The sequence below is a fragment of the Lycorma delicatula genome, chromosome 2, assembly GCF_047948215.1.
Source record: "Lycorma delicatula isolate Av1 chromosome 2, ASM4794821v1, whole genome shotgun sequence".
NCBI classification, from domain to species: Eukaryota; Metazoa; Arthropoda; class Insecta; order Hemiptera; family Fulgoridae; genus Lycorma; species Lycorma delicatula.
This window is the reverse complement of record NC_134456.1, coordinates 237066392-237085409: the sequence shown is the minus strand read 5'-3', so window position 1 is coordinate 237085409 and position 19018 is coordinate 237066392. Positions and strand designations below refer to the sequence as shown.

The 19018-nt window shown below is 31.7% G+C and overlaps 2 protein-coding genes across 8 annotated transcripts in view; one reads left to right on the top strand and one right to left on the bottom strand.

The window, feature by feature from the left end:
• LOC142319770 (uncharacterized) overlaps positions 1 to 2261 on the bottom strand; it is a 34712-nt gene extending 32451 nt beyond the window's left edge. The window contains exon 1 of the mRNA XM_075357435.1: positions 2007 to 2261. Coding sequence (XP_075213550.1) covers positions 2007 to 2150 — 144 coding nt within the window. The 5' untranslated portion in view covers positions 2151 to 2261. The remainder of the gene's footprint in view (positions 1 to 2006) is intronic.
• LOC142319769 (abl interactor 2-like) overlaps positions 1 to 19018 on the top strand; it is a 162551-nt gene that overhangs the window by 99251 nt on the left and 44282 nt on the right. For 4 of the 7 annotated variants that reach the window (XM_075357428.1, XM_075357433.1, XM_075357432.1 and 1 more), the window contains exons 2-3: positions 132 to 193; positions 4533 to 4699. In XM_075357428.1, coding sequence (XP_075213543.1) covers positions 132 to 193; positions 4533 to 4699 — 229 coding nt within the window. The other 3 variants (XM_075357429.1, XM_075357430.1, XM_075357434.1) reach the window with 3 other exon arrangements.

Sequence of the window (19018 nt, the reverse complement as noted above, 5' to 3'; positions counted from 1 at the left end):
AAGTTGTTACTAAAAGCAATTTGTTATAACTGTAAAAAAAAACAACATTAATTTTGTTTTCAGAATAGTGAATAATGTTTAATAACAGAATTAATAAAATCATGTCTTTTTTTATTTTTTTACCTTTTCAGGAGTAGTGAGAGTGAGGATGAACTTGAAAATGATACCTTTCAAGTACGAGATGAAATTCAGCGTAAGTTGATTTCCAGTTTTTAAAAGTTCTTTCTTAATTTGTAATTGTTTCGGATCTATTAATTCAAATATTCTTTTAATAGGTATAACTGGTTCAGCTTCATAAAGTGGATTCATTTCCTACAAAAAGAAATAATAAATTAAAAATAACTAAAATAACATTTTACAGGAATTATCCCCACTTCATACATTTTTTGGTTGAATGGATAAAAATTATTATTGTTCTAAATGATGTCTAATGACATTTAAGTAAACATATACATAGAGGGGGAAGTCAGATTTCTGATTACAGTTCACTTGATTTCAAACTACATGCAAGTTTTAAATTTATTTATTGTGGGGAAGAGAGTCTCAAAGTCTTGAATAATTACTAATAATTAAGGAAGAGTCGTGATGTCTCATGCTGCAGCTGCATGTATTTAGTTGACTATGTGTAGTTCTAAATGTATACTTTTTAAATCGTGCTTAAATGAGATTTCTGCTTATTTCTTTCTTTGTAACTGGTATTTATTCATTCAAAAATCTCAAAAGGCCATGAAATTGAAATTTTTGCCAGTAATCAAACCTGGGAATTTCATTGTAGCAAAAATGGAAACTTGAGAGGATGAGGAATAGTATGAATATGTTGAATCCAATTTGAGTTAGTTGATCTGCAGTAAAAAAAAAACAGTATGTAGGAAGCATCTCTATACCAACCAATAGGGCTTACATATAGGCACTGTGGAACTGCCTATATATATATATATATATATATATGTGTGTGTGTGTTTGAGTCCTTTTTTATTTATACTTATACAATATATAATCCTTAAGCTTAATGTAAGTATCCATCTCCCAGTTTATGAAAAAGATACAAAAATCTTTATATGGAACTATGCACTTCACAGTTCCAGTGGTGTGGTGTTTGGGTGTTGTGCGCATGAGAGAGAGAGAGAGAGAGAGAGAGAGAGAGAGAGAGAGAGAGAGAGAGAGAGAGAGAGAGAGATAGATGTAATACAAAAGTATATGAAAGGAGTTGTTTATTTATTATAGGCTATAATGATATGATTTTCTTTGATATGATGTAATTATTTACAAAGATTATTTCTAAATACCACATATGCACCAACAACTAATATTTGCTTTGTAGGCCTACAAAACTGAGCTTTGAGCTTTGTAGGCCTACAAAACTACAAAATAAAACCATTAAATTGTACAAAAAAATACATATGTGAATAAAGTGTTAAAGAAACTTGAATAAAAGTAATGCAATTATAATCATTATTAAATTTATTATAAAAAAACTATGAATATTACAGAGATATTAAGTTTGTACTATAATAAACATAAAATTAATTAAATTAATTAAAATGTTAATTTGTACTGTATTTTATAAATGTAAAACATAAAATGATTTCATACAAGATAATTTATATAGTAGCTCAAATAATAAATTACAGTAGAATAAATAAATAAATAAATGATGAAATAATTAAATGACAAATTTAAATAAATAAATAATAACAAAATTAAATGAATGTGGTAGAATAAACAGCAATAAATACAAGAAATATCATTTGGAGGTATTATTTTTGTACAACCAGTAGCAAGTGTTCTGCATGCTGGGTTATAAGGGTGGTGTGGACCAGGCAAGTAGAGGCAGCTTGTAGGGAGATTTGTATACACTTTAGATTTATGTAAAATAATTATATATTTTAATCGATTTTTTTTCTATGATTACATATTTTTAATTTAAATAGATTTACATATCAGTAATCAACATAAAATTGTTACTTGTTATCTATAAAATGAAAATACAAAATATAATTACTTACCTTACATCTTTCAAGTATTTGCTCCTCTGTTAATATTTCTGACCAAACTTTGCTGAAATCTGACAAAAGTATATCATATTTATTTTCAGTAACTGATGTTCGTATTATGAAATCTTTGTCATCAATCATAATTCTTTTCCACATTTTCTACACGACCAATATTATTTAAAACTGCACTCGAAACCGATAGTTCTTATAAATAGCGGTAGATGGTAGTACGACAAATATATTTATATATATATTGAGTGCGGTTCTGTTCCGTTATACCAAATATTTTCGGTTAAACGTCCTTCTTTTGGTTAATAAAAATACATCTATATGGTTACTATGTATTATTATCAAGGTATGTAGTTTAAATTGCGAACAGAATTTATGTTTACGTAAAAGCATTCACTAATTGTATTTCTGATAGGAATAATCTGCATAGAAATCTACTAGTATTTGATTGCCTTCACCAATACAAATCGTTCATTATGTACTCTAGTGTTAGTTTGTGTTTTACTGTACGAAAAATTTAAAGCAAGTTTGATTTATTCTGTACTTATTTCATTTAATTAAATGTTTATTCTTGTTAGTGTAACCTAAGTGATTTCAACGTTAACGAGGTTATGTTTTTAAATTTTACACTACTTTGATTCCATACTCCAATCTGTAATTTTTTAATTATGTAAAAAACGTTAAGAAAATATTTTATAAATTATTTATTGTATACGTAAAGTTTTCGCTGAAAATTGGTTTGTTAACCGCATTCAGACACCAGTATCGCGTATTGTACTCAAGTATACGAAGACTACGTTATTCAAAAGAACACGTTTATACGTCATTAAAATTATGAAATAATTACTATTTGAAAAAGGATTTTTTTTGCTATCATCTATAATGGGTGTTGTTATTTTTTAATTAACCCTTTTGAAATTTAATACAATTTTGTTTTTGTATTTTGATTGTATCTAGTCCTTTGATGTGCAATAAAAATCTCGTAGGTAGCTTTTATCCCCGTTTCAAAGTAATGTCAGTGTCATAGAAGACAGATAATTGAATGTCCTAATAATGTGGGAAGATAACTTGTCAGCTGGTAAACAGTTTTAATTAATTAGGTTTTAAAACAATCGTAATGAGATGTAGCATTTTTTTACTGTACATAACGGTCTAATATATTATACAGCCGAAATTTAAAAACGAGGGAGTGGCCATGGGGTTAATGAATTAATTCACACCGGAATTTGTAAGATTCTCATATTTTTTAGGTGTAAATCATAAATATTGTTGGTTCACCGCCTGTTATGTCAAAACGTGCTGCTTGTATTTATGTAGATTGCCAATCGTTTTTTCTGCAGTTAATAAATTTTAGTGTTTATATGTAGTTTTACAACTTGGAATTTTATTTTGTTGAAAATGTTTGTGTAGTTGAAATATTGAAGCTTTTGTTAATACTGTGTGTGAGCTGCAGATAGTTATTTGAGATGTGGTTTAATATTATATTTATTTGATACAAGTATACATATATTCATTCAGCTCTTGATAAACCCTTGATCTGTAATCATTTATCTTATGTATACATTTTGTTTGTTATGTCATTCCCTTATGAAACAATTTACCTCTCATTATTTCTGATTTGTTACCTTATTTTTTCCACTAATCTTCATTTGACTTATCTTTATATTTTTACTTTGAGAAACGTGTTTGTTTTTGTTTATTTATATTGCCCTCAATTCTTGTGTCTTAATTTAATTATTTTTTGATATTGTAAATTTTTTGTAATTATGAATAATGTGTTGGTTTACCTATGGTTATAATTATTAAATTCCTATAAAAATTTTATGTATTTATTGATTTTCTCATAACTTTAAAGTGCAATTTATCCTTTTTGTAATTATGCTAACATTAAATTAATTTTTACTGCCCTCTGTAAGTATAATTATTTAATGTATTCTTTCTTTAAATGTAGCCTGGTTACTTTGAGTTAATGTTATTACTTTTTTTTGTTGAGTTTTTCGTATGCCCTTTGTTAAGATTTAGTGAATTTGTCAGTTTATCATGTATCAATCTATTTGTTTATTCTATTTATCATGTTCCTTATTAACATTTATTTTGTATATATGAAAACATGATTGTGGTGGTTAATGAAAAAAAGTAGATCTTTAATATAGTAATCCATCCTTAAAAATGAATAATTACTTTTTTTGTACATACATAGTTAAGAATTATGTAGTAGATTGGTGTTTACATACTATATTGGTGTTTATTATCTTCAATGTGTGCATTTGTATGCTCCTGTCTGTTTTTATTTGTGTGCTCTTGAGTAACATTCTGATGCCAGCTTATTGGAGTGAATATTATCTTATTTAGTTAATACATTTTACTTGCTTCTATAAACACAGTTACTATTCTATTATTTTTAGCTGTCATTAACTGAAATTTGTGACTCACTGCTCTGTTTTTTTCATTATTTGATTCTTTAGAATAGAATCTTTGTTTTAATACTTTGTGCTATTTTTAATTGGAGTCATTTAAAATATTTTACAGGAACCGTTGATCCCAATAGGGAGTCCGGTTTAGGAAGTGATTCTGACAATATGGCAGAACTGGCAGCGTTGTTAAATACTGAAATACCAGAAGGTCAGAATAGCTTATCGGACAGCCATACAAATTTAGAAAGAGTTGCTGAATATTGCGAAGGAAATTATTTTCAAGTACGTTTTCTAATTAAACTATTAGTTTTATTTATGTTACTTTACTTCATAGTTCAGTTTGTGTAAATTATATTGTGTGTTTGTTATGTGTAGTTTATTAGTTACCTGAGTTATTGTGGTTACTGTTATTAATACTGCTGATTGTTTAAAAGCTCAGCCCACTTAAAACCATATGCTTTTCTTCTCAGAAGCATTTGTTATTGTATAAAGCCAGTTCCAGTGCCTACGCCAGAGAGGGTAATTTCAAACAAAACTATCATGAGCTGAATCATCATGAGCTATTCTGTCCATAAAGAATTCAAAATTAAAAAAGTACCCCTTTTGTGTCATCCTTCTTGTGCTGCATAGTTCTATGAATTCTTTAGCAACTCTTATGACGTATTTTTTTTATCTTGAGTGACATTGTTTTTACTTTTCTTGAGAAGTGTTTTGAAAAACAATATGACAAATCTTTTTTTTCCCAAATTCTGTTTAATACTTTTGCAGAGATCTCTTTTGTAGAAGAGATTTCTTTTATATAAAGATAATTTAAAACTTGAACTATAGATGTTAAGTATTGGTTATCAATATAAAATAAATATCTCTGTTATTTATTAAAGTAGAGATATAAAAAAATTATGAAATTCATGAACTATTTTACTAATATGATTCCAGGAAGTGTTTCAACAGAAGAAAATTAAAAATTTGCTGGGAGCTTTGTATTAAGATGTATGGTGGAGTGTGTTGAGAAGGATAAGTGCCAGAATAACATGTTAGTATGTATATACTATGTCAGTAAATTAAAATCTCTATTATTTACCATGGCATGATAACAAGTCATGCCGTACATAGTCATCAGAAAACAAAAAATATAAAAATAATTATACAGAGTGACTTACGGGAAACGGACAGTTTTCAAATGAGCATTACAAAGTTAATTTACAAAATAATATTATTTTATTGTTACACAAATAAAGGTAAAAACATTCTGTTTTATTAAAAATAATGATTTTATGAAAATTATTACACTCATGTGGTGGTCATCCATTTTAATGCAGATTTCCAGCCTCTTTAGAAAATCATCCTTATCTCGCATCAACATGTCTTGTTCAGTCAACTGCACCTCTTCCATAATTGCATCTTTCAAGTTTATTAAATTACTGGGTTTGTGAGCATAAACACGTTCATTCAAATATCTCCATATGAAATAGTCACAGGAGGACAAATCTAGTGATCTTGGTGGCCATAGTAAGTTACCAAAATGGGAAATCAGCTAGCCATGAAACATGTTTCTCACAACTACCATTGATGTGCAGGCAGTGTGCGCTATGGAACCATCCTGTTGGAAATAAATGTTTCTCATGTTTAATCCTTGCCTCTGTAGTTCTGGTCCAAGAAATGTATTCAATATATGTACAAAGTGTTGTGAGTTCACTGTCAATGTAATGCCATTTTAGTAAAATTTTCCTCACACAATCACGGCTCATGTTGTTCTCGTGCATGTCTGCGTGCAGATCGACTTTGACTCCTGATTAATGCCGCTCTCACTCTGGCAGTGTTTTTGGGCATCCTTATGGTTCTTGGAGGGCCTGGTGGCTTTTTCTTTGTTATTGTTCCTGTTGTTCTGAACGCCTCAATCCACCTTAACAACATGTTTTTGCATGGAACTGTGCCATTCCGATGTTGTTGAAGTGATGACAAAAGATCCGCTGTGTTGTGACAATAGACTAATTATTTTGAATATAAGTATCGTACATGAAAACATGATACTGTATCGTTCACTTCTCCATTGTGACTGTTACGGTAGGCCATGCTCAATTGAATTACTTAACCTCAATCTCCCCATCACCTGTAACAAAAATGCACTGGCTGTTCAAAAAAAATTCGTTTCCTGTAAGTCACCTTGTACATTGTACATACACGGGGTCTGTTCGAGAAAATAACCAAACTTTATTTTATTAATCTTTGTTATTAATTTTACAGATTATCGGTCTTTGTCCCCTTCAAAGAACTGCTCTCTCCCATTCACACACTTTTCCCAGCAGTGTTTCGATTTGGAGAAGCAGTTCTAGATAGCTTCATTTGAAATAGCCTTTAATCTTCGTGATGAATTTCCTTTGATGTCATCAGTAGTCTCAAAACAGCATCCTTTCTCACCGATTTTAATCGGAAATGAAAAGAAATCGCTAGGAGCCAGGTCTGGTGAGTAGGGAGGCTAAGGGAGGACAGTCATCTGATTTTTGGGAAAAACTGACGAATTGACAAAGCTGAGTGTGCAGGCGCATTGTCATGGTGAAGGAACCATGAGTTGTCTTGCCACAACTGCAGTTTCTTTGAGATTTTTTTCACATAACTGTTGTAAAATACCACAAGAGTATGCACAGTTCACTCGCTGTTTTATCTTGAGGTAAGAATTCAAAATGACAATTCCATTAAAATTGAAAAAAAAAAGAGAGCATCACTTTGACATTGGATTGAGACCGACTTGCTTTTTTGGAGCGTGGAGATCCTTTGCTGATTCATTGTGATGATTGAACTTTTGTCTCAATTTTGTAGCTGTAAACCCGGCTTTTGGTTTCTGTTACGATCTCTTGCGTGAATGTTTCATCGTCATCGGGCTTATCCAAGATGTCAACAAATGTCCACTTGATGTTCTTTCTGCTGTTTGGTCATCAAACGAGGAACAAACTTTGCTGCAACTCGATGCACGTTCAATTTTTCAGTCAAAATGTCACGGCATGTCCGACTGAGATGCTATCTCTTCTTCAAGTTCTCTGACAATCGATCGGCGATTTGCACGCACCATATCATTGATTTTCTGAACGCGGGTGTCATCAGTTGAAGTCAAAGGCTAACTAGGTTGAGGGTCATCTTCAATCGACTGACAACCGTTTTAAATTGTGAAAACATTCGTAACATTGTGTACGACGTAGAGAATCATCTCCATAAGCTTGATTCAAAAGTTGAAACATTTCTGTGAAAGTTTTCCCCAGTTTTACGCAAAATTTTACATCGTATCCTTACTCTTTTTTTCTTGAAAATCGAACATTATAAAACTCACTACTAACACTTAAACTTGTTGCATTCAAACAATAATCGCACGAAAACTAAAGTAGATATCGACAATCCAAGAACATGTGGTTACAGAGGAGGTTATGCAAAACAGTGCTGTCAACTGCATGTCGCTAAATATCTCTTGTGTTTATTAAAAATGTTCAGTTATTTTCTAAACAGACCTCGTAGATGCACACGCACGTATGCGTGCTTCTGAGTATTGATTTTATTTGGTTTATAATTATTTTGATGATTATTGTAGTTAAGAAATAAAATTATTTGTTTTTTATTTATTAACTAATTATTTTTCATAAGCCAAGAAATATTAATAGGCTATAGTAGTTACAGATGACCGCTTCTACACGACAGCCAATCAGAGCGCAGCATTCTGATCACATGACTAAGCCACTCGCACTTTATTTTAGAGAACAATTTACATATTATGCAGCCTTGTAGGCAAATTCACATTTTCACACTTTTGCGAGCGTCATTAACGATTCTTTAACGGGATTCCCTAATCTTTTACAACGGTCTGATTCTTGGAATCCCCCATCTTGCGTTTGTAATGTGTTTATTATAGCCTGTCGATGACGTCAGGGAATTCTTATTGTATACAGCTGTTAAGTATTCGCTATAATAAATGTTAAATAAAATTAAAAAAACGCGACCTTGATAATAAATTTATCTGTACGTAGGTCATTCATTATACAGACAGACCGGTCGAACCAAAACCCTTGACATTACGTTCAGTTTCATCTAGTGTTCGCTTTCCTTCCACGATATGCGTTTGTATTTGGATATTATCATTTGCGCTATTCTCATCCCCTTCTGCCTGTAAAATCTTTATCGCCCGAGTTAATAAGACCGACTTTAATTTCACCTCTGTAATCAGCATCGACCGTGCCCGGCGAATTCACAATGTAATGCCATAGCTCATCGCCATATCCGACTTAGGTCTTATTTGTGCTTCGTACTTTTTAGGCGACGTATATCGTTGCCTAAATAATCGCAATGCCGGTTGCGATTATTTTTATTTCACCGGTTTTGAAAATCGTTTCGATTGTTGAAATTAAATCTAAACCGGCGCTTTGTTCGGTAGCATATTTAGGAAAATCAACGAAATTATTCAATTTCTTAATTTTAAAAACTTCCATTTCCAAATATTTATACTGAAAAAGAAATAAATACAAAACAAATAATTTATGAGTGTAAAAAAAAAAACAAAAAATAAAAATTTCTACATTTTATTCTTGCGCTTTATCACTTCACCCGTCAGCGGAGAATATGCGATTACATTATCGTAAATTAATAAACAATACGCTACTGTATTTGGTTTAAAATTCTCTTCCGCTTCAACTTTTAATTTTTAAATCGATTACACCAATTTTTACGGATTCATTTTGATGCGAGCAATCGATCGCATATAAAGGAGATTTGGTTTTGTAATCGGAAAACGTGTACGGTGAATCTATTTTTATAATATGATTTTTGAAAATTAATAAACATTCTATACATCTTCGCTTGATTCCCCTGTAAATCTTCATACGGATATTTGTTTGAATTAATCATTACACAAATATTTTTAACGTTACAAGAATCGAATTCTGACGCGTCCTTCACGGCTTTTTCTTTCCTATCGGTTTGAAAACTTACAATAACAAAGCAAGGTTTATCTATTTGCGACAACGTTGTCACATTCCGTGTAAAATAATTCGTTTGAGGAACCGCTGTATTTTCATGAAGATCCCACGCTCTGAACGCCATACGCACATCTTTATTTTGATTTCTCATTTTAGCTAATTCCAGCTCATATTCGGGTGTGACTTTTAAATATGCGACAACCCACACTGTCTGTTAATTCTATCTTAGATTTGCGGTCGGGAACCGTATCGCTAAAGCGTTTACATCGCTATCAAAACGTCTCGACACTTATTCCTGTCTATTGTTTATGATTATTTTTTTATAGCCTTCAGCGAAACCCAACAGCATCGATATCGGTATGCGTTAAGTGAAATTACCATTTTCATCTAAATCGACTTTATTTTTTCCACCGACTCATCCCGCTATTTCGGCAGTTGTCAAAAGAGAATTTATCATTGAAAGAGCGTTTTTCATAACCGATGTCACGCCTACATTTTTCACCGAAGCTACTTGTGCGTTAATAAGATATCGTATATCCTGGAATAAAAAGGCCACAGCAAAATTAACTAATTCTGAAGTAGTAGATTTTTTCCGTCTGCTCCGACGAGTTTGCCGGAAACAATCAAATAACTTTCACTCGGAACGGTATACATGTTGATTTATAGGAATTTTAATTTCCTTTTCGATTTTATTCGCTAAGGAATAACGATTGTGAAATTGATTATATGTTAGCGACTTATCTGAACGCGCTACTTTATTAACTGTTAAATAATTCATCACTATATAAAAAAATGTAATTCTTCAATTCAATAACGTATTGAGTTTCCCGTCAACAATCTCAAAACCTAGAGGTTTTAATTTTTCAATGTTTTTCTCCGTCAATTTGAAACGTTTTTTAACATCAATTTCATCATCAAATACCAGCGGCATATCTATAATAAAAATAAAAATTCAAATTACAATATTCTATTTATTATTCAGACATTTGGTAGCTGGAATTCCAGCTACCAAAATATTATGTATAAAGTCGATTCAAAGGGTACAAATCCGTGACTTCTGGTACTTATTTAGCGTGTAAAATTATTTATATTCTTTCAAAATCAACATGTTTACTCTTTCGCCGCGTAGATTTTATAAATTATCATTTTCATCGGTCAACGATATAACTAAATCATAAATTTCTCTCACATTTACCGATAGAAATTCAATATGAAATGGATATTCTTCAATCGCATCACCAGGATCTACACTCAACGGAAACTCGTATAAAATACGAACTTGATCTTCATTTCTAAAACTGCAGGAAATAATATTACATTTTACACGTATTACATTTACAGGAGCGATATTTATTATTCGATCTGAAAGATGCGCACATTCGGTTTGAGAATTCTCGACCCGTAACCCAACAGACTGTCGATACTAGAATCTGTATCCGAAAAATCTCCATACAGTGCTTTTAATTTCACCCTGTAACGTATTGGTGTTTGCTCGCGAGGTTATGGTTTGATTAATTTTTTTCATTTCACTCTATATGTTCACCGATATCTTCAATTTCATAACTACCCGTTTGTATAGTTATATAATTTTTCTTTCTAAATACATAATTATTATTTTCATCTTTTTTAATATCCTTATCGAACGCATAACAGAATTTATTATTTTTATTCTCTTCAACGTTTGGAATAGTGTTGGCGGTCATTATCCACTTGTTGACCTTTTGAAAAGTCGATCGGTGGAAAAAATTATTTTTAATCATCGAACTGTTACCGTCAATCGATAATAGACACGATATATCTATTTAGAAAAAAAAACAAACAAAAATGTATAATTTATTCACATAAAAATGCTTAACAATCGACCGCAAATTACATCGTCATCGGTTTTATATCTACTGTAATTGTACGTTACGTTAGATTATCTGAAATATTTCATCAATTCTGGTGTGAATCCACATCGTCTATGCTATCAAAATAATTACATTTTTATCGATTTTCCGAAAACAAACCCAATGCGTACCGCGACCGCTCAAACTGTCTAAATTGATTATAGCGCATTCATTTTTCCTAATCTTTTTCGGTAAATCGTCCAACATAAAAATACCTCTAAAATGCGGAATTTTCAACTGTTTTGCGTACACAATCAACTCGTAATCGTATAAAGCGCGATTTAGTATTGAATCTATTATTTTTTTTCTCTGCGTTTCTTAGCAATAACGCTGCCACCTTTCTTCAGTCTTAATCGACCACCGCTTTTTAATCTACCACCAAATTTAGATTTAAGTTTCATTGCGTTAGTTACCGCATAGGCGGCCGCTCTTTCAGTCAAATTACTATCCGGTGCAAGCACACGTTCCCAAGCTCGTTCGGCAAGCGCTTTATCGGCTTGAGATCTGGTTTTGCCGACTGAATATTTGGAATAAGCTATATCGTGCAGTTTATACGCTTCGTCTAATTTATTTATGCCTTTATCACCACGTTTCAACCGCTTATCTAACTTCGTACCCGGGTCGCAATAATTGTAACCTGGAATATGAGCTTCAAACGGCAATAAACCAAAGATTTTGTTCAAAACGGAACCGATAATACCACGGCCTTTTTTCGTCTTCGTTATCTTCTTCATGTCTACATTTAAAAAAATTTATCTTAATTCAAATACATCATCGATACAAAAATCTAAATGATTTCTTAATGCATTTTAAATTAGGTGGTCCGAATTCGGGTCCCCAAAATATTTCTTATAAAATAAAAAATATAATAAATTTCTCAATAAAACAGTTTCTAAACGATCAGTTTTAGTCGGCTCGAATTCGAGCCAAAAAAAGTTTCATATAAAGTAATTTTTATACGATAAAATGTATCTAAGTTTGCTCGCTCAGATTTGAGTGACCAAAATGACTTTTCATTTTCACGAATCTTTTCTGCAATGTGTGCCTTGATGTTAGCTTTTACGAGATCTGTAATGGGACCGTTTAATTCATCGTCTATATACTTTGCAATTTTTTCTTTAAGCGATTCGAGGTCATCTTTCATGAACTGTACAGTTTCGTCTGCAAGTTTCACTTTTTCATCTTCTATATATTTTTTGATGCTTACATCATGGTTTATTATTTCGTGATTTAATCATTCCAAACCTACAAACTTTCACCGAGACTGTTTGTGTATTCGTCAAACATAAGTTTTCACCGTTTAAAATTAAACACGTCCGCATCATCGATATGATCGGATACGTTTCACAATCTGTGATGGTTTATATCAAAATTTCCATCGGATGTGAGGGAAAACCTTACCCCTGGTGGACCACGTTTTCCGTTTCCTTCTCGACGACCGTTGTGGCCTAATCTTAATCGTGACATGTCTCTATATAAAAAAATTAAAAACCAATAACATAATAATAAAATTCAATTTCTTTCAATTCTTTTACTACGGATATGATTTCGTTTGAAACTCTCGTGTTTCTGCCATCATATTCGCCCACAAGGGTATACAATCTATGTACCGATTCGTTTGGATCATCCCAATATAAATAGACTGGATTGTAATTAAACTGATCATGTAACAACCCAGAATCGCTAAAAGAGACGGATGGTGTTTTATACTGGGAAATAGCGTTAACAGGTTTTTTGCAGGGAACAGCTTTCTGATCACTTCGTTCGTTATATTTAAAAGATTTATTGGTTTTTACTGTATCATGTCGCACCATCAAGTGGACACTGGCATGTTTCAACATTCACCCTAAGTTCGCATATCTGCTCTGTGAACCTTTTTCAGGTCTGGATTTTTATAGATTAACGACTCTAAAAGACCTGGTGTGGCTGGATAAATGAAATCTCCCAAATGAATTTTATCATCTATAAATTCAATTTTAATATCGCCCAAAGTGCACGTATCTGTATTTTTATCATACTTTACACCATACACATTTAGAGATATTTTTTGACCTGTTTTTAACATTTCTAAGTATGATTTTATTGTTTCATTTGTAGTTTTGTTGGAAAACTGAGCATCTTCTAATATAGATGTATATTTTGTATGTATTCTGGGTTCTTTGTCTTGAGTTTCTTCAGAGTGTAGTGGTAATGTTTGTTCAGATAACAATGTTGAAGAGGCACCATCATCATCTTGTTTCAAAAAACTCTTCACACATGACAATGAGTTGACAATCTATCTCCCAGTTCCCGTCCTACTCTATCTATATCAATTTCTCCATCGGTTGGAGGTGGTTTTGGCTCTATTTTTTCTTTAATTTCTTTTATAGGATCTATTATCGGTTTGAACGTTTAGTAAATAAAGCTTCCTCTTCGGCTAAACCCAACATGAAAGCCGCGTGTTTACGTTTAAAATCTTTATTCAATTTATCAATTTCAACCGTTTGTTTCTCCTTTTACATATCTATATATATAGAAAAGAATTCAAATGAATAGTCGTTGCGTTCAGCTTGCGTTCGTTACGTTTAACGTTGCGTTAAACGATGATGAATTTATCGATACCGTTTCTATAGCGACCTTTATTTTTATCGCTCTCTTTATCGATAACCAGAAAACCATACCGGTTCGCGTTCCAAACGTGATCGCACAGCGATTTAAAAGCGTCAACGACATGTCAACGTTTACGTGTTCATCGTAAACGTGTTGTAAATTTAAACCGTCTTGTCTGAATAGAATTAAAAAATTGCAATTGCCCCGCACGAGTTGTTTTGGTATTTTAGAATACGCTTGCGCTAGATAAAAGCAATCTATTTTATTGTGACGACCTCTTGCGAAATAAGCGCCGATATTGTTTTGTTTTTCTTTAATTACATCGTAGAAAATCATTATCGAATGGGGCTTAACAGCTTCCGGTTGCGGAACCTGATCGCTTTCACTATATTCATAGTAACCCAATTCTGGGTTTAATATCATCAAATTCGACAACATTCTATATAAAGGTTGGTGAAGCGACTTGGAGAAAATGTATTAATTATTAAAGCGTACTCCGTTTGGTTGAACTAAAACATTAAAGACGATATTTGTTTTACCGCAGTTCGATGGCCCGCATACAATTCATCTGATGTGTTTGGTAATAGAACGTTGCTTACTTCGGTTTTTGAATCCGTAACCCATCATCGGGGTCACGATGGGGAACTTGGTTTTCTGTTGTACTTCATTCATATCTCTAATTATTAAAAAAAATATATTTTAAACTAATAAATTATTAAAAAGTTAAACTCATATCGATTCTAGTGGTTATATGAAATTTACAAGTACAAAATTTTGTAAAATAATTTTTGATAAATCAGAGAGAAATTTTTTTCTAAATGACTACATCATCAATATCGTATAAATAATCTTTATCTAAAAAAGTGATCCTTTTATGATGATTGTGATAAAGAAAATGTATTTTCAAATTTATTGTTTCGCAACCAATATCGAAATCATTCATAATAGAATAGAACGAATCAATGGCGGATTTAATTTTAGATACTTCCTGCATTGGACTATATTCATCATCATGGTCTAGGAGAGCTTCATGGATATTCAAACTTAGATGTTGAAGGAATATATTCGTATTTATTTCTTAGATAATCTATATAGTCATCATCACCGACAATTTTATTATTAAAAAGCATCATCTTACTAATCTATATATATATATATATATATATATATATATATATATATATATATATATATATATATATACATGTAATATATATATATATGTAAAAGCAACGAGTGATTTTTCAATAAACTATTGAATGTGTATGTGTTTCACGATTTGTAAGTTTTCTAGTATTTTCATCAAATTTTTTACTCAAATAATAAATTCTCAAGAAAAAGTAACACCATAATGCAATGGACACATTATGGAATCTATAAAAAGATTAAATATATACAGCAATAAATTATTGCATCATTTAAATCTATCCATGAATTGTATGATTTATCAAAACCAAACCGTTTTACATAGGCCTTGTTGCCTTTTCGTTTGATTGTTTTCTCAATTTGATATACATCCTCCTGTTTTGTTTTTTGTAGTTCGTGTTGATAAAAACGTCCTTTGACGAGTTCGTTTCGTGAATCGATCGATTCATACGTAACAAGACGTGATTCCGAGTGAACAGTGTGTATTTTAAACATTTATTTCGTCCGATTCGGCAAATAACCCTTTTCGAATACTTTTTTATGTTTACTTATGCGAACATGATCGCCAACATTAAATTTTACAGCACCCTTTTTTCTATCGTATTTTTTTGTTTAGATTCGCAAGCGCTTGCGATTTGTTCGTCTTATTTGCATCTTTCGGTTTCAATTTTGTCGCCAAATGTACTGTATCGTACTCGTCGACGAGAGCTTGCAGTATATCGATCCGCTTGTAGCTTCCCTGTTCTGTAAATTTAGTCCAAATTTTAGTTTTCAACGTTCTATTGAAACGTCAGTAATAGCAGATTTTTTATCTAAATATGTGGAATAATGATTTACGTCGAATCGTTTCAACAGGGCTTTCACTTTTGGATTATAAAATTTCTTTGCCTGATCGGTTTGAAAATGTTTCATCTTATGATTTTCAAATATCGGTTGCAAAGCGGACGCGACCTCTTTACCGGTCTTATTCTTTAACGGTATAGCGTACGAGAATTTAGTAAAACAATAACAGTCGACAAATATTTTATCCTTTATCGGTTTGGGTATCATTACGACTATATCTGCTTGCACAAGATCGTTTAGACCCTTTAATTGGATCCTTCTAGTAGGATAATTACGTCTAGCCGGATCGTGTAATTCTTTCGCTAATCGGCTTTAATGGACATGCCCGCTGTATAGAAGAAAAAAATAACATAAATAATAACGTATTAAAAAAATAATATCTATTAACTCGACTCGACTTCACGTTCTTCTTTTACTGTTGTCGCGATTTGCAACTTATTAAAAGTTTTTTTACATAACATCTAACTTTTGTATAAAATCATCAAATTCCGTATTTATATTAAAATTATTACGTTTTCTTTTAAATTTAAGATCTTTAAAGCAAGGTTAAATAATCGTACACAATTTGGATCTTTTAATTTTTGATAAACAATTTTAAAATTGGGATATCTTTTTTTTAGTTTATTAACGCTTCATTTAGATTTCTATATCGAACATGAATAGCATAATATTTATACTCTTCGTCGTATTTATTTTTATCCAAAATTATAATGCGATTATCACTTTTGCGGTGTGGAAAAAGTGTAGATAAATATGGTGCGGCCATGGTTTTAATTTTTTTACATTACCGTTTAATTCGTTAATTTGCAACTTACGTTTTAAATTCACATCTACAAGTTTATTTTTTCGATTTGCAATTGTTTTTGCTTATTTTCTATACATTGCAACTTTGAATGCGACTGAGCAATATCATCTTTTACGACTTAAAATCTTTAATGAAATACGTTCTAAAATAACATTTTTCGTAAAACTTTGATATCCACGAAACAATATTACGTTAAAAGTTTTTATAAATACGTACCAGATTTGGAAATTAGTAAATCAATGGATTTTTGTACCCTGTTGATTCACTGTAAATTGAAATATCCTATATAAAAAGGATATTTTGTCGGCTCGAATTCGGGCCTAATTTTTTTAATAATAATTAATTCTTTAGTTTGTTTATTTTCAAACCGTTTTTTAAATCGTCTCCCACCATGTTGACATAATTTTGTCGCATTAAAAACTATATTTGTATCGATAATTAGTTTAATTTCTTTAATCACCAAAGATACCATACGAATAGTCGTTTAATGTTATTGTAATAATATTAAAAATAGTGAAATGATGTACAATAGGCGATATAGGATTGAAAAAGTGGAGTGTAAAAGACAAAAAATAGTGATTCAATTATTGCATCGATTGAAGGTTTCGGAAAAATATTTTTACCACAAAGATTTAATGATCTTACACTATCAGATTTGAATGAAATTAATATATATAAGGGTTTGAAAAAACTGCCTAATGGACATAATTATCATGATGTAGAGTTTACATGCGGTATTGACGTTCCATATTAAGTTCCGTATTTTAGAGATGTTTTGTATGAAATGTAGATTTAGAACTCCATCACATAATTGTCGTGGTTGAAAAATAAAAGACGATCTAGTTGTATTTGTAAGGAGACTAAATTAACGCATATTAAAAAAAAACTAAACTAATTAACGAAATCGAACAGTAATAAAATAGATGTAGGCTAATTTTTATTTTTTTTTTCATATAAACGTCTCAATTCTAACGGTATATTGTGAATGACCCCAAGTCAGTGTATTTATGATATCTATGGCCACCCTTTTGTCGTCATAGTTTAACAGCGCCAATTTATTTGTAACTACAGTATGTAACCGTGTGTTTATTCGTTCTAAACGGTGTCATAGTCTTGTAAGTTTCCAAATCTGAATCGTCAAGACGTGCTTTATAATCGTCAAAGATAATACTTTTTTGCACTTATTTTTTTACATCCTTTGCTTTTTTCGTAATTTTACCGTTTGCCGATTTAAATGTGACATTTTCGATCTCGATGCGATAAATTCAACGATTTGATTACAGTTTACTTCGTCTTTAAATTTGCCTAGTACTTTTTTATTTTTCACAGAACGATTCGAATAATCTGACGTATCGAAATGTTGAAACAGATCATCGCCTCGCATGTCGGCGTAAAAATCATCGGTTTCAGTGTCGTAGATGAAATAATCCGTATCCGTGTAACATAAATTGATTTTATCCCCGTATTTTGGCTTCATAACGTTGTAATGAAAATCGTACATTACGGTTTTACTGTGTTACAATATCGTAAAGTCCACGTAGATCGGCTTATTTAAATGCACCGTATCTTTGGCCATTTGTACGCCGACTAAAGACTCTGAATATTATCCTGTCTATAAAGGTGGATTAAGCGATTAAATTTCGCATTTTGATTTCATCGACCGAAAGTTTAAAATTCTTTTAATTTCTTACGTTTTCCGTACTTTTTTTACAAAACACGGAATTCATTAGTTTGAAAAAGTCTTTTTGAAATCGTTTGCTGCTTTCTTGCGGTTATCTGTATTCAAATCTATATAGCTCTTGAGCCACGCTTTCTGATCAAAGGACAGTATATTGTGCACTTATTATAACCCGTTCGCTATATCCTGTTTGAGTACTACATAGTGGCATACGTAGTTTGTTTTGTCGTCGAGAGTGGTCAGTAATTTTCTGCGGTTTTAACCGGGCGGTACTTCCGACACCGGCAGAAACGGCAAATCGTTATGATGATCGTGCAAGCTTGTCGGATACATTATATCGACTTCGAATATATAGCCTGTATCTGCATCGTGAGGATGATTCGTTATAGAATTAAAATTCTATTAAAATATTCTTTATTTTCCCATTTAAAGTTGCCGTACGGTAAAGGCTGACTCGTACTGAACCCGTATAAGTTATTGGCGTCACCGTAAGTTATATATTTACTGGGGGCGTTGGGGTTATAGTTTTCCAGATATTTATTGTTTGCTACGACATGTTTTTGCACGCAAGTTGAAATGCCACCTCTGATACCGGATTCGATAAACATATACATGTGGACGTCTGTGAACAGTTCCGATTCAATGCCGGTTTTATATAGCGTGGCGTCGAAAGCTAAACCGGGTACTGAAATATAA